Genomic DNA, 17,996 nt, shown 5'->3' with positions numbered 1-17,996 from the left:
AATTGTATTTATGAATTATCAATTTTTCAGTTTTCAATATTTGTAGTTTTAATGCTATTTTAAATTTATAAAACATAGAATTAAAATTACTTAATTTGCTTTATTATAATATATTTGTAAAATTCTAAATACTATTTATTAAAACTAATTAATAGTTAATTTTATAATTTCTGTACTTGTTTGAAAATTTAACTTCTATATTTTGCTAAAATGTCAATAAATATCAAAATTAAATTAAATTCACAAATTTCATTATAACTACATAACTATCTACAGTGAAATTATTTAAATAGTAAAATATTTATCTTCATATTTAATTAGATATATCAATTATTTACACAATATATTTTCTACCAATTTATAAACAATTGTTTTAATAAAAAAATTTAGGATGAAACAAAGAATTATGAAATATTAAAAAACTATAGTATAATATTGTTAAAAGGAAAAGCATATGTCAAATTTTATTTTATTTTTTACTAAAATAGGCCTAAAAATTTGATTCGCCTAAGGCCACCAAGAGTCTTGAGCCGGCCCTGAATACACTCTGTCTTACCATCCTTTAATAACACATATAGACAATTATATTTAATTAAATATCTTTGCTGAACTTTAGATATAATTTTATTGAGTTATATTAATCATACATAATATGGTGAACACCATGTCCTCAGCTATAATTTAAACGTAACATGATGGTATTTGATCCTGTGTTGCAGCCTAAAGCTTCGGACGAGGCAAGCAAGGTGAAGAATGTGAATGTGAACAAGTAAAACAAGAGATCCAGATGCTAACAAACAGGGTGAAGATGCTTGAAAATAGGACTGTCACACTCGAAAATCGTATACTCCAGCTTAACCGCGAGTTGTGCAACAAATTCGGGCTAAATGGTTAACTTATAGTTAAACTTGACGTCAGTGAATTTAAGTCGAGTCTGTTACCTGATTGCAAGTCTTAGTTCTCTTAATTGAGTACAAGTTTTTATGATCCAGTTCCAAATTAACATCGAGTACGATTATAAATTAGCCATTCAACCCCAGCAAGTTAAAGTGAAATGTTAAATCTGACTGTTCAAGCTTGTGCGGAAATTGGGGACAGTTTTTGTATCGTCTGATATTTCAATTACGTTGGAAACGTTTGGTTTTTTTAAAAGAAATCACTTTTCGGACAACTTTATTTTCCTACAACTGTTTGTTATCTCTTTCATTCTTGCTTATTTACATCAGAAACGTTTGGTTTTTAACAAAGCACCAAACACAGGAAGCGAGGGCGGAAATGCAAGGCATGAACATATAGAAACCCTCCTAGGCTCCTACTATAGATACGTACTAGTATACAGATTTACATTTCCTTGGTAGTTTCTCAAGTCTTGATCGAGTTCTAGGAGTGCTTAATCTGGTCAGAAGCATAGGATCTACAGCCCAGAACTAACACTAAACTGATCAAAATCAGTTGAGTCAGAAGCATAGGATCTACTATCTAGAGCCCTGCACCAAACTGATCAAAATCACTCCTTTTAGTAGGCTACTACGAAAATAAACTCGTAATTAACCACAAGGAATAACCAGGCATTTAGTAATTTACGCTCTATATGTTATACTCAGAAATAAGAATTTAAACACATTCCAAACTAGATATAACAATAGTCTTTCAACAGATAACACAACTGCTTTAATAAAACCCAGACATTCCACATAGAAATATTCAAGTAAATGTAAAAAAGAGAATCGCATCAAAGACAAGCCAAGAACTTTCCACAGTTCAGAAAACAGAACCACCACGAAGACGAAGGACAAGGTGAAGGGTAGATTCTTTCTGGATGTTGTAGTCGGCCAAAGTCCTTCCATCCTCTAGCTGCTTTCCAGCAAAGATCAACCTCTGCTGATCTGGAGGGATGCCCTCTTTGTCCTGAATCTTCGCCTTCACATTATCAATCGTGTCCGAGCTTTCAACTTCTAGAGTGATCGTCTTCCCAGTCAACGTCTTGACAAAGATCTGCATCCCACCTCTAAGACGGAGCACCAAGTGGAGGGTAGATTCTTTCTGAATATTGTAGTCAGCAAGGGTACGACCATCCTCAAGCTGCTTACCAGCAAAAATCAGCCTCTGCTGGTCTGGTGGGATGCCTTCTTTATCCTGAATTTTTGCCTTCACATTATCAATTGTGTCTGAGCTCTCCACCTCCAAAGTAATTGTCTTTCCTGTCAATGTCTTCACAAAAATCTGCATTCCACCCCTCAGCCTCAGTACCAAATGGAGTGTGGATTCCTTCTGAATATTGTAATCAGCCAATGTCCTTCCATCCTCCAACTGCTTGCCAGCAAAAATCAACCTCTGCTGGTCCGGGGGGATTCCTTCCTTGTCTTGGATTTTTGCCTTCACATTGTCAATTGTATCCGAACTTTCTACTTCAAGGGTGATTGTCTTCCCTGTGAGGGTCTTGACAAAGATTTGCATACCACCACGCAGGCGGAGCACCAAATGAAGGGTTGACTCCTTCTGGATGTTATAGTCAGCAAGAGTACGGCCGTCTTCAAGCTGCTTCCCAGCAAAAATAAGCCTCTGCTGGTCCGGTGGGATACCCTCCTTATCCTGAATCTTAGCTTTGACATTATCAATAGTGTCAGAGCTTTCAACTTCTAAGGTAATAGTCTTTCCAGTAAGGGTCTTAACAAAAATCTGCATGCCACCACGTAGACGAAGAACCAGATGAAGGGTGGATTCCTTCTGAATATTGTAATCAGCTAATGTACGACCATCCTCAAGCTGTTTGCCCGCGAAGATAAGCCTCTGCTGATCAGGAGGAATGCCTTCCTTGTCCTGAATCTTAGCCTTAACATTGTCAATGGTGTCAGAGCTTTCAACTTCTAAGGTAATGGTCTTGCCAGTGAGTGTTTTAACAAAGATCTGCATGCCACCGCGGAGACGAAGAACCAAATGAAGGGTGGATTCCTTCTGAATATTATAGTCAGCTAAAGTCCTTCCATCCTCGAGCTGTTTGCCCGCAAAGATAAGCCTCTGCTGATCGGGAGGGATGCCTTCCTTGTCTTGAATCTTAGCCTTGACATTGTCGATTGTGTCAGAGCTTTCAACCTCAAGGGTTATGGTCTTTCCGGTAAGAGTTTTCACAAAGATCTGCATCTGTTATCCACGCAAAACCAATAAGAAAATTAGCTTCAACTAATCCGATAAAGGGCTAGAGCCCTATATTAAAACAACCCACAGTATATATGCATTATTCCAAACATAATTATATCATTCGACAGCAAAACAAACTTAATATCCTACATAGAAACATCTTGAACTACAAATGGCCAATATAAACTACAGCGATTCATATATAATCACATACGACTTGAATATCCACGATTACAATTTTCTCAATCCAACAACCTAATGCATGTATACAATTATTATGTTCTGAGTTTATGCCGAACGTTCAACACCGATGAACAAATCAACACAATAGGTTAGATAGAAATCGATAGCAATTGTCTATGATCAAAATCATCAAAAAATTATTATGTTCAAGTTTATCTCGAACATCTAACACTGACGAACAAATTGACACAATAGATTAAATAGAAATCAATAACTGCCACCATCAATGATCAAAATCATCAATAAGTTATACATAATAAAGAACTAATATAAATCGAAACAATAGATTAGATAGAAATCAATAACCGTCATGATCAAAATCATCAAAATATTATACAGAATAAAGAACTAATATAAATCGACACAATAAATTAGATAGAAATCGATAACCATCATCTATGATCAAAATCATCGAAATATTATACAGAATAAAGAACTAAACATCATTAAACACGCAACGAATTCAACTGATATACAAAGCATAAAAATCAAAACAATCGAATGATTATAATATTATACACGCAGCACAGATCGATACGTACGCAGATCAATTATATATCTCTATAATCGATGACAAAGAGGCAAGATAAAAAGTGTAGATGTTGAAGAATTATACCTTGAAATATGGGGACTGAGCGTCAAGAGAGAGATCGAGAAAGAGAAATCTATAGAGATTTGTGTGTATGTCTAGGGCTTTTTGTGGAGACAATATGTGAGATGAGAAATTGGGGAAGAGGGGGTTGAATTTATACAGGGGTGTTCTTGACCCGACCCGGCACTAGAAGCTTCTTGTATCAACGCGTAATGACCCGAAGATAGATGTATTCTCAAGTCAAATGGGCTACGCAACCTAGCCCACAAGGCACGGCCACGGACCGACTTGTTTTGAAATTTTCTAACTTCGACGTTGCGTAAGATAAGTGTTTATGGGTCCGGCTGCTATGGTCTTTTTAGGGTCTGTTTGGGATTGCTGTTGAACATTACTGTTGCTGTGAGTAAAAGTGATGTTTACAAAAGTGCTGTTTACAAAAGCCGAGACTGTTTGGTAAACTTGAGTTCAAATGTGCTGTTTGAGTAAAAGCTGAAAACAAACTGTTTGGTAAACTTTTTTATTAAACTGCTGTTTAGAGTTATAATTAAAAATAAAATAATATTTTATTCATTATTTCATAGACATATATTAAACAACAAATATAATACGAATTACAATGAAAAGAGTTTTATACGTCTGTAATGCATGCATATTTTGGTGTTCTATTAATAATTACAAAACTACAAAATACTGTTTTCTTTAAAATTTAATTGATTATTTTGTACGATGTATGAGGTTTAAAAAATTATGATATTAATATATATAATTTTAAGTAATGATATAAAAATCATATTTACAATATAAAATCATATTGGAATAATCAATAAAATTTATGATTTTTTATAAAAATTACGGTATTCTATTTACAAATATAAAATAAAAATAATTCCTTATTATTAACGTACAACATTTTTTTTATGTGATTGAGGCTACTTCTATTTTATTTAGAACACCAATATTAATTCTTATATTCATTTAAAAATTATATAAAAATCTATACCATTTACCAAATATACTACTTACGTTTATTTTATATATATAAATATATAATTTTCTTCTTCAATTAATATATATTATTCAACAAATTTAATTTCTGCCTCTATTTTATAATGAATTTTTTTTAAAAAAATTTAATGAAACCAAAAAGATATAACCTTAAAAATCATTTAAACAATATTTATTTCAAATGTTTTTATTTTAATTTTTATTAGAAAAAATTCAGCAACTATCATGTGTAGCGAACAATAATTCAAAATATAATAAAACGTGTGTTATATGTGTGTTTTGTTATTTTGTTTTAAGGGTAAACAACTACAGTATATTTTATAAAAAAATGGTTGCTTGTGTCAGGGTTTGATGCTGGGTTCTGTAAAAACTGCGCACAACAGCCGCTTTTATGAAAAGCAGGGGTACACCAGCTTTCTGTAAAAGCTGCTTTTGGACAAAAACTGTGGTCAGAAAAAGCGCTTTTAAATTTTACCAAACACATTTTTACAGCGGTTTGAGAAAAAGCTGCTGTTGTGGTTTGGAACCACAACCCCAAACAGGCACTTAACCGTTTAAATAATAATATTGTTTTTTTAAAATGAGATTATCTATCTATATCTATATACTTCTTAAAGCATGAGTCATTTTTTAAGGCTGATATGGTAATTTCACATGCTCTTGGATCAACCCATTAAGCTCTGGATCGACCCAGCATCTTCCTCATTCAAATTAACACTATGAAAAGATATTTCGGATCTTTATTTGACCCGACCCGGATAATACTAGATATGCACCATGTTCATATCATATCAGTAGCGCGGCATTGAATGCAATCCCTTCGATCAAGCCACTCATTACGAGCTCATTCAAATCATATCAGGATCATCATATTAAGATCAGAATTTAAAAATAGCATTAATCACACATCCTTGAATCGTGCCACTAATCACGACGTCAGTTTAGATTTAAGCTTTGCTACTTATTTGCATATGATATTCTTATTAGATCAAAGCAGATTAGTTGGATTTCACATTCGAAATCATTCTTTCTTCCACGCATGTAATCGCGACGAGTATGTTTTCTTGCTTGGCTTTCGAACTGATTTGTGTTCTCGGTCGGATTTTGGTGGAGTACTATTGATTTTGGCTTTCTTTACACATTAATTTCTCTATCCACGGATTTTGCTTTGCACTTATTTACTATATTGTATAATCAAATTGTACTTATCTTGCACAAATCGCATTGATCCGTGTATGCATCAGGTAGTATCCGTCAAAGTCCTTTTGCGACGATGCTTCGACAAAGGATGATGTTTCGAAGTCAAAAAGAGAATAACACCATTGGCCGTGAAATAAGTCTGCACTATTTCCATCTTAATTTACAATATTTGCTACATTGTGTATATTTGTTCATTCTATTATTTTTGAACGGGTTCTGAAGTTTGTTGTTTGAACGCTGCAGGTACCATAATCAGTACATGATTTTGTATTTAACGTGTTTGATAATTTGTTACAGAGAAAAGCTGAGAGATCCGTCCTCACGATTTCTATTGATTTCATGTTCCAGGAATTTGAGAAAAGATTCGAACACTTTAGTGCAAATGAAAGATTTGTGTTGTGATATAGAAATTGGGATTATTTTTTTGAACATCATTTTTAACTCTTCGTGTTGGGATTTGTGTTGTGCAAAAAGTAATCTTAGTGTTTTGTTTTTTAATTCTTCTGGATTCAATTTATTTTGATTTTGTATAGATGACATGATAATTTGTAATTAATTTTTTTAATTTTTTTGCATAATTTCCTTTCGTATTGATAGTGATTATGATGATGCATATATGTCCTCCACTGTATTTATTGAGCCTCTTTTTGTTATTGAGTTTTCCTTACAACTGTTGAACAGAGATAATTCGTCTTGGCCACCATCGGATGCTCATCGTGTGAAGATTTGTATTCACTTTTCCTCAACATCTGCTTCATTGATCTAGACTTTTTGTTAACTTTTTATCATGTGCCATTGTTTTTTGACAAGAGACACAGAGAATGAATATGATGCAATTTCCGTCCAGATACATGAATCTAGCCTGCTACAACTCATATGTAAATAGGGAAAAGTAGTCAAAATATATTTGATTTTCAATGATTTTGGCATTTATTATTACAATCCTTTTTTGTATAATATGTAGTGGTTTCCATATTCAGTGTATTCAATTTTCAAATCTTGATTTTTTGTTATAATTTCGAATTAATGGAGTCTTTTTTCACTCCACAATTTTAGCTCTTAATAACGAAGTTTTTATATATTAGATTTTTAAATATTCGGATACATGGATCTAGACTTTTTAACACCACAATTTTAGCTCTTGATAATAAAATTTTTATGTATTAATTTTTTTTATATTTTCCGATACATACGTATACACTACTATAACTCATAGCAAGTAAGAAAACATAGTCAAATATAATTTGATTTCCACTTATTTTAGCACTTATTACTACAATATTTTTTCGTATAATTTGTGTGGTTTCTGTTTTCACTATATTCAATTTTCAAATCGACTTTTTGTTATAATTTCCGATTAACAAAGTATTTCTTCACTCCACAATTTTAACTCTTGATAAGGAAGTTTCTATATATTAGACTTTTTAAATTTTCAGATACAGGAATCTAGCCTGCTGTAACTTATATGTAAATAAGGAAACATAATCAAGAGTTATTCGATTTTCAATGATTTTGGCATTTATTATTACAATCCATTTTTGTATAAAATATAGTGGCTTCCATATACATTAACAATTCAATAAGCAAATCAATACTTTTTGTTATAATTTCAAATTAATTGAGTCTTTTCTCTCTCCATAATTTCAGCTCTTGATAAGGAAGTTTTCATATACAAAGATTTTTCAAACTTTCGATACATGGATCTGGATTGCTATAGCTTATATGCGAATAGAGAAGTCAAACTTCATTTGATTTCCACTGTTATGTCATTCATTATTACAATACGTTTTTGTTTAATTTATGCGGTGTCCATGTTCATTATATTCAATTTTAAAATCAAGATTTTTTTGTTATAATTGCATTATTAATAGAGTATCTTTTCACTCCACAATTTTAGCTCTCGATAAGTAAGTTTTTATATATTTGACTTTTTAAATTTTCGGATAAATAGGTCAAGCCTGCTATAACTCATATGTAAATAAAGAAAGGCAGTCAATGTTTATTTGCTTTTCGCTGATTTTGACATTTATTATTACAATCCTTTTTTCTAATATATGTACTGGTTTCCATATTCATCACATTCAAGTTTCAAATCTAGATTTTTTTTATATAATTTCATATCAATGCAACACCTTTTAACTCCACAATTTTAGTTCTTGATGATGAAGTGTTTATATATTAGATTTTTAAAATTTCCAAATATATGAATCTAGCAAGCTATAATTCATATGCAAATAAGAAAACGTAATCAAACTTAATTTAATTATCACTAATTTTAGCATATATGACTACAATGTTTTTTCGTATAATTTATGCAGTTTCCATTTCACCACATTCAATTTTCAAATTAAGACTTTCAGTTATGGTTTTCGAATAACAAAGAATTTTTTCATTCAACAATTTTAACTTTTAATTATGAAGTTTTTATATATTAGATAAAAAAACAAAAATCATACTCGTGTGCGTAGCACTGGCCAAAATGCTATGAGTATATATTTATTTATATATTAATTCTGATAAATGAGCATATTAGAAGTTTAAATAACTTAACAATAAAAAATTTTACATACAATAAATTATACAAATTATTATTTAATAGTATATCTATAAACTTATAAATTTTTAACTATACAAATATTGATTTAATAATAAATCTATAAACTTATAAATTTTTATTCCAAAAATAAAAAATTATTATTATATTAAATATTTTGTTATATTAATGATACTAATGAAAAGTATATTCCGTTATAAAAACAATACAGAATTTATTCCATTATAAATATTTATCACGTATATCTTCTTATTATAAATTTTAAATATAGACAATAATTGTAGCATATAATTTTAGTAATGTAACTGAATTATGATCACATATGTATTCCTTTATTGATGTATTCCTTCAAGGTTAGTTATTCCTTAACTTATCAATCAATTTTTATTAAGGACGGGAGAAAACTCTTTTATCAGCATATTCACCTTACTTTTATAATTAAGTAATGGATGGAAGCTTTATAATCTGCATAATCAGGTTAAGTTTAAACTTATTTCTATTTCTAAATACAAAGATTTATATAGTCTGCGTCGTTATAATTTCTGTTGCGTGATTTTATTTTTTTTCAATCGAATCGTATATATTATCTTTAACATTTACAACGTACTGATCGTCAATAACATAACACGATTATTTTGACTCTTACGTGCGTTGCATTTCATAACTCATATCTCATATCATATTATTTGTTAATAAAAAATGTATAGCTTAACCATATAAAAAAAACAAAAAATCATACCCATGTGCGTAACACGGGCCAAAAGCTATGAGCATATTTTTATTTAAATAACTTAACAATAAATTTTCTTACATACAATCAATTATAATTTTTTGTTATTTTATTTAAAATACGAGGGGTCGCAGTTAGCCAACCCCAAAATTTTTTAATTATATAGTGATTACTATTTTCATGTCTTTTATAAATATTTTAGTAAAAATTATCAAATATTTTTATTTATTTTAACTATACAAATAATGATTTAATAATAGATCTATAAACTTATAAATTTTTATTCCAAACATAAAAAATTATTATTATATTAAATATTTGGTTATATTAATTATACTAATGAAAAGTATATTCTATTATAAAGACAATACAGAATCTATTCCATTATAAATATTTATCACGTTTATCTTCTTATTATAAAATTTAAATATAGACAATAATTGTAGCATATAATTTCAGTAATATAACTGAATTATGATCACATATGTATTCCTTTATTGATGAAGTTCTTCAAGGTTAGTTAATCCTTAACTTATTTATCAAATTTTATCAAGGAAGGGAGGGAACTCTTTTATCAGCATATTCACCTTAATTTTATAATTAAGGAATGGATGGAAGCTTTATAATCTGCATAATCAGGTTAAGTTTAAAATTATTTCTGTTTCTAAATACAAAGATTTATATAGTCTGCGTCGTTATAATTTCTGTTGCGTGATTTTTTTTTAATCGAATCATATATATTATCTTTCACATTTACACGTACTGATCGCCAACAATATAAAACGATTATTTTGACCCTTACATACGTTGTCTTTCATAACTTATATCTCATATCATATTGTTTGTTAATGAAAAAATGCATAGCTTAACTATAAAAAAACAAAAAATCATACCTATTTGTGTAGCACGGGCCAAAATTCTATGAGGATATTTTAATTTAAATAACTTAACAATAAATTTTTTTACATACAATTAATTATAATTTTTTGTTATTTTATTTAAGATACGAGGGGTCGCCGTTAGGCGACATCGAGAAATTTTAATTATACAGTCATTACTATTTTCATGTCTTTTATAAATATTTTGGTAAAAATTACCAAATATTTTTATTTTAACTATATAAATAATAATTTAATAATTGATCTATAAACTTATAAATTTCTATTCCAAACATCAAAAATTTATTATTATATTAAATATTTGGTTATATTAATGATGCTAATGCAAAGTATATTCCGTTATAAAAACAATACATAATCTATTTCATTATAAATATTTATCACGTATATCTTCTTATTATAAATTTTAAATATAGGCAATAATTGTTGGATGGTATTCCTTTATTGATGTATTCTCGCAAGGTTAGTTATTCCCCAACTTATTTATCAATTTTATTTAAGGAAGATAGGAAACTCTATTATCAGCATATTCACCTTAATTTTATAATTAAGGAATGGATGGAAAGTTTATAATCTGCATAATAGGGTTAAGTTTAAAATTATTTCTGTTTCCAAATAGTCTGCGTCTTTATAATTCCTGTTGCGTGATTTTATTGTTTTTCAATCGAATCATATATATTATCTTTAACATTTACAGAGTACTGATCGCCAATAACATAACACGATTATTTTGACTCTTATATGCGTTGCCTTTCGTAACTTATATCTCATATCATATTGTTTGTTAATAAAAAATGTATAGCTTACCTAGATAAAAAAAAAAACAAAAAATCATACCCATGTGCTTAGCACGGGCCAAAATGCTATGAACATATTTTTCATCTAAATAACTTAATAATAAATTTTTTTACATACAATTAATTATAATTTTTTGTTATTTTATTTAAGATACAAGGGGTCGCCGTTAGGCGAACCCCGAGAAATTTTAATTATATAGTCATTACTATTTTCATGTCTTTTATAAATATTTTAGAAAAAATTACTTAATATTTTTTTATTATTTTATCTATACAAATAATGATTTAATAATAGATCTATAAACTTTTATTCAAAACATTATAAATTATCATTTTATTAAATATTTGGTTATATTAATGATACTAATGAAAATCTATCCCGTTATAAAAACAATACGGAAACTGTTTTATTAAAAATATTTATCACGTATATCTGCTTATTACCAATTTTAAATATAGTCAATAATTGTAGCATATAATTTTAGTAATGTAATTGAATTATGACTGCTATGTATTTCTTTATTGATGTATTCGTTTAAGGTTAATTATTTCTTAATCAATTTATTAATATTAATTAAGGAAGGAGGAGACTCTAGCGTCAGTATATTCACCTTAATTTTATAATTAAGGAATGAATGGAAGCTTTATAATCTGTATAATCATGTTAAATTAAGAATTATTTATGTTTCTAAATACAAAGATTTATATAGTCCGCGTCGTCATAATTTCTGTTGCGTGATTTTATTTTTTCAATAGAAATTCGTATATATTTTATCTTTAACATCTACAACGTACTGATCGTCAATAACATAACTCGAGTATTTTGACTATTACATACGTTGCCTTTCATAACTTATATCTCATATCATATTGTTTGTTAATAAAAAATTTATAGGTTAACTAGATAAAAACAAATCATACCCGTGTGCGTAGCACGGGCCGAAATGCTATGAGCATATTTTTCAATAAATAAAAATTTGATAAATGAGCATTATTCATTTAAATAACTTGACAATAAAATTTGTAGCATATAGTTTATATAATTTTTCGTTATTTTATTTAAGATACGAGGGGTCGCCGTTAGGCGACCCCGAGAAATATTAATTATATAGTCATTACTATTTTCATGAATTTTTCAAATATTTTAGAAACAATTACCTGTTTTTTTTATTATATTAACCATACAAACAATGATTTGATTATTGATCCTTAAACTTATAAATTTTTATTCTGAACTTGAAATATTATTATATTAAATATTTGGTTATATCAATGATACTAATGAAAAATGTATTCCGTTATAAAATCAATACAGTATCTATTATATAGATATTTATCACGTATATCTTTTTACAATAAATTTTCGGTATAAACAATAATTGTAGCATATAATTATAGTAATGTAACTGAATTATGACTACATAGGTATTCCTTTATTGATGTTTAAGGTTAATTATTTCTTAACCTATTTATCAATTTTTATTAAGGACGGGTGGAAACTCTATCATCAACATATTCACCTTAATTTAATAAATAAAGAATGGATGGAAGATTTATAATCTGGATAATCAGGTTAAGTCATGTTTCCAAATACAAAGATTTATATAGTTCGCGTCGTTATAAATATTTTTTCGTGATTTTTTTTTTCAATCGACATTCGTATATATTATCTTTAACATCTGCAACGTACAGATCGCCAATAACATAACTCAAGTATTTTAACTCTTACATACGTGCCTTTCACAACTTATATCTCATATCATACTGTTTGTTAATAAAAAATGTATAGGTTAATTAGATAAAAAAAAAAACAAAAAATCATACCCGTGTGCGTAGCACGGGCCAAAATGTTAATAAACACGTTAAATTTTATAACTTAAAACTCATAAATAAGTAGTTTGACTGCGCTTATTACCCGTCAGATTTGGGGTTATTCACGACAGAAAGTATATGTTAAGTTGATAAAAAATCAAAGAATCAATACCCGTGTGCGTAGCACGGGCCAAAAAGGCTAGTTCAATAAATAATAGACATGCAACATATACAAAAATAACCGAGTCGAAAAAACATTGAAAAAATTAAATACCCAAGATAATACAAATAAGGAATGTTGAAATTGAAGATATTACATGTATGGATCCTTGCTCTGTGTTCGCCATCTTTTCTAAAAACTCCGTTTGAGTTATCAACCACAAATGTAATTTTCGAAAGTTTTTATCGATGAATCCAAACCAACTCTCACAAAAGAAGTGGAGAAAAAACACACACTCTAAACAGGGGGAGAAATCAAACTATAATCAAAACAAACTAGACAAAATCCAACTACAAACTAAAATAATTAGATCTACACCACAGACGCGTAGAAGACTACTCACAAATTCAAAAAGCCCTCTAGAAGCGAATAAGAACGAAAATCGAAAGTTTCGATGATATAGATCAAAGAAAACTTTTCTCGAAGAAGTAGATTTATTAAGAAAATTAATGAAAAAACAAGAACAATCAAAGAACTAGCGATCAAATGGAAATACCTGGGCTTTCAATCAGAATACCGATGGAAGCTCCGGGATGAAAAGAAGGACGCGGCTAGAGAGAAGAGGGAAAAGAAAACTAATGTTTTTAATAATAATATTGTTTTAAAATATATATTTCAATTTAGTTCGTCAAGTATGGATTTTATGAATTAATATTCTCTATAATCAATCGAATTGGATTCAATCGAGTTGATTTGTTACTTTGAATGAAATGTAAAATTATTAAATTTAAAATATAAAAATTTGCTTTTAATTTAGCGCTTCCAATATAATATTTTCATTTTGATATTTGTATTAATTAATGAAATATGTCAAAAAATAATAATTTTATGCCTGTGCATTTCTTTTCAACACAAAAAATCGGTTAAAATCCGGCAAAATCGGTCAATTGGAAAAAAAGAAAAAATTATCTCATTAAAAAATTACTTTATTAGTTTAATTTAATAAATATATAAATAAAATAAAAATTATTAAAACTATTTAATTATAATTATATCGATTGTTATGAAAAATATACCTTAAAATAAAATTACGTATGATATAATTATTTTTATTGGATTATGTTATGTAAATATGCAAAATACTTAAAATTATATTTTTTTTTGTTCTAATATATATACATATGTTTATATAAATATTTGTTATTTTAATTATATAAAATTATAAATTTATAATACATATATATTAAAAATAATATTAAATTAATTCCGATTAATAATCTCAATTATCCGTGTTTCAAAAAAAAATAATCCCAATTATCCGATTAATTCCTTGTGTAGTAAAAGGGGGAAGAAAACTTCACGCCGGAAAAACCGGGGAAGGATTTGGGAATCGCGCGCGAAATTAAAAAGAAGAAGAATCCGGAAACCGGGAGCCCTTCCCCAATTTTAAAAAAGTCGAACGCTCAACAAATCGGAATAGTGAAGTTGAGAAGTCATGGAGTTCAAATGCACTGATTTAAAGGTATGGAAACAAAGCCTCTCTGAGTATGAAGCCCGGCTCGAATCTCTGGGCAACAACAAGAAGAAGCCTGACCTGGTCTCTCTCGATGATTTCTACCGCAAACAACTCCCTACTATTCTTCACCAGCGCAAACCTAATTCATATATCACCACTTCCGAGCTTTCTAAACTCATGCAGTGGAAACTCACTCGTGGTAAATGGAGGTATTCTCTCTCTCTCTCTCTCTCTCTCTCTCTCTCTCTCTCTCTCTCTCTCTCTCTCTCTCTCTCTCTCCCTCCCTCCCTCCCTCCCTCCCTCCCTCTCCCTCTCTCTCCCCCCCCTCTCCCTCTCCCTCCCTCCCATCTTTAGTGTATGAAATCTATTTTTCAATGGACAATTGTAATTAAAGTAGCTGGAGTAGTATTAATTCGTAGAGATTTTTTGCCGTAGATGTGAGTTAATGTCTTTCTAAAGTTTTGATTCTTACATTTCGTCAGTCCGGTTAGAGTTCTATTTTCAATCATGAATATCAAGTGAATGCAGAGTTAGTTTATACATCCTGTTTGTTGTTACTCTTATGGTGTTTGTATGTTGATGTTTTAAAACGCTTTGTAGTAGATAGGTCACTGTCATGTATGTGGTGATTAATGAGAGACTAATTTGCGACCACAGGCCACGATTGTTGGACTTTGTGTCATCCTTGGATGAGGAATCAGTGAAATCTTCATCTCAGAAGGCTTTTCAGTCATTACCTGATATCTCCAAAGCGATATCTGAGCTTTCTAAATTGAAAGGTGTAGGTCCAGCCACTGCATCTGCTGTTCTGGCGGCCTATGCTCCTGATGTTGCGCCGTTCATGTCAGATGAGGTGAATCTCATATCGAGGGATTATTCAAGTTGTTATGTCCGTTAAGTGATAAGTTGTCCTTTATTTTTATATCTATGTTATTTGATATGCCATTTCTAATTTAGGCTATGGAGGCAGCACTTGGAAACTTGAAAGATTATACTCTGAAGCAGTATCTTCTGTTTGTGGAGAAATTACAAGAAAAATCGAAGGTTAGCTAAGGTTTCCTGTTTCAAAATAAGCTGGAAGAGGTGAATAGAAAGAAAGAATGACTGCAATTTTCTTTTGATAAAATTGGTGAAAAAGATGGGTAGGAGGAAGGGATGATTATCCATTAACATATTGGCGGATTAAGCACAAGTTAAGGTTTGGTGAATGGAATGGAGCTATAATAGTACATATATCATTTGTTTTTTCCCCTCATTTAGTTCCTTTCAACCAAATGGAGCATAAGCGACTGCTCTAGTACATGCTAACCTATTGATATTTGTAAGAGTTAAATTTTTTTTGATAATATTTTTCAAATCCACTTGCATATATCTTTTTTCTTTCATAATAATTTCTAAATGTATGAACATTCCTTTGTCCATTGTCTAACTTGAGGTTCTTTTACGAGGTTTTCATTCATAAGAGTTCTGCCATCTGGCTGATTCTGGAAGACATTGTGTTGTAGCGTGAAAGAGAAAAAGAAACGAAATTAAATGACTTAAATAAGAATGTTTTGTTTTGGGCTTATGTTCTATTGACTTGGAATTGAGTCAAATCCAAATTCATATCCCCCCCTGTAATTAATTGATCCCATTCTATCCATTCTATCATTTAGAATGAAACCCCGGGATCCTAATAGGCCATAAGGATATTTACTTATGGATGCTTACTATAAATTGAATTCATAACAAAATGCCCAATATGATGTTATCATCTTGATAACCAAAGTCTAAAATTTAGAATAGCCTTTTGGTTTAGCATCAGATTTGATATCTAGCTCTTACCTGATTTGCTGCTGCAACCTTTTTTAGTTAAAAATAGCCATATAGGGTCTCTATTTTGTCTAGCACAATCAGGTTTCAAAATAATATAGTTTTATTATTCAGTTATACTTCCATTATTACATTTTTGTATGGCAGTTCTTTGAATTAGTCTCCTTCAGTTTGTTGAGCTGCTACTTTTTCTTGGGGAAAACTATTTTTAGGAACTATCTTTGGAAGGGGAATTATTTACACCATCTGATGTAGAAAGGGCTATCTGGAGTTCTGCTATCGGGGTCAAGTATCCATCTTTGCCAAATGATGAAGGAAAAGAGGCTAGCACAAACAAAAGCTCAAAGAGGAAGAGGAAACAGTGAAGTATTTATGCGAAGTTGCTGCAGGAATTTGTCTAAGTTTTCCTGTTCTGTTTAAGCTGTACTCTGCTAACAACTTATTGTCTAACATGAGAGGTCAGGCATCTTTTACTTTGCTCTCTCACTCTTTCTGAACTTATGCAATAATATTTATGATCTGTAACCAGAGTAGTTTTTTTTTTTTTTTTTTTTTTTATATCAGTATGCAAGTTTGTGACACATTCAAGCTTAGTCCATCTCTTATACTTATTCAGTTTTGTCCATCTTAGATTAATACATGTCTGGCTGTATATGTGAGTAACCTGTAGCCTTCACTAATAATTTAACATAGTTAAAAATTCCAAAGTTGCTTTACATGTCTAATTTAAGAAATAAATGAAGAGAGGAGTTGAATCTGCATGATTGCACTTTTTTTTCCTTTCATAAATGTGAACCCTTGTGCTTCTTATTTTGTTTTGCTCTCATTTTTCATTTTTGCTCTAATCCCCTATCCTTGACAGATTAATGCTATGTGAATTATATATAGGAAAGGACTAGTGTACTCTGTTTGTGTCTTATGATTAGACGGTGACCGGAAACAACCGCAGAATCTAATTGGTTTAGTATAAAACATAGCAAGGCAACCAAAATAAATGTTTGGGTTCAATGTGACATCAGGGAATGCAATGCTTTTGGCTTTATTGTAAAATATTGCTAGAAGTTAATTCTTGCGAATTTCATGGAGATGAAAATCAAATATTTCAAAATTTTAACAGAAAGTCAGTACCAAAATAACAAGCGCATGTAAATTATTAATCTGTTTTTCTACAAATGTGTATTATCAAACTCTCAATTTTATTAGTTTCAAAATGGAGATGGCTAAAAGCTTATAGGTTGGGTGATATCACACAATATCTTATGAACAAGAAGTTTATTTCTCCTCTGTCCCACACAATTCTTTACATTGAAATTGGGCAGGGAGTGTGATATCTATAATTATAAACACTTAAACTTAATCGTCTAAACTTGATTTTATTATGTTCAAAAAGGCTATCCCCAAATAGTCTTATGATATCTTTATGTAAGGTTACACAACGTGTTCCTTTTTATTAAACCCTATTATTACAATCTATATTCTAAATTCAATAACTTATAACATGTGGCTTTGATACCAATTATGACATCCCTCATATGCGG

At 29.9% G+C, this 17,996-nt stretch overlaps 2 protein-coding genes across 2 annotated transcripts; one reads left to right on the top strand and one right to left on the bottom strand.

The window, feature by feature from the left end:
• Positions 1 to 1,607: 1,607 nt before the first annotated feature.
• LOC108227303 (polyubiquitin-like) lies at positions 1,608 to 4,133 on the bottom strand. Its single transcript, XM_017402377.2, has 2 exons — positions 3,998 to 4,133; positions 1,608 to 3,141 (listed from the first exon to the last, which is right to left on the bottom strand). Exon 2 carries the CDS (start codon positions 3,139 to 3,141, stop codon positions 1,762 to 1,764), a length of 1,380 nt encoding a protein of 459 aa, XP_017257866.1. The 5' UTR covers positions 3,998 to 4,133; the 3' UTR covers positions 1,608 to 1,761.
• Positions 4,134 to 14,477: 10,344 nt separating this feature from the next.
• Positions 14,478 to 16,986, top strand: LOC108226670 (uncharacterized). The gene is made up of 4 exons (XM_017401663.2): positions 14,478 to 14,855; positions 15,304 to 15,499; positions 15,604 to 15,690; positions 16,671 to 16,986. Exons 1-4 carry the CDS (start codon positions 14,626 to 14,628, stop codon positions 16,821 to 16,823), a joined length of 666 nt encoding a protein of 221 aa, XP_017257152.1. The 5' UTR covers positions 14,478 to 14,625; the 3' UTR covers positions 16,824 to 16,986.
• Positions 16,987 to 17,996: the final 1,010 nt, after the last annotated feature.

Source organism: Daucus carota, chromosome 6 (genome assembly GCF_001625215.2).
Source record: "Daucus carota subsp. sativus chromosome 6, DH1 v3.0, whole genome shotgun sequence".
NCBI classification, from domain to species: domain Eukaryota; kingdom Viridiplantae; phylum Streptophyta; class Magnoliopsida; order Apiales; family Apiaceae; genus Daucus; species Daucus carota.
The sequence above is the reverse complement of the archived record's forward strand: the minus strand, read 5'-3'. Positions and strand labels throughout refer to the sequence as shown.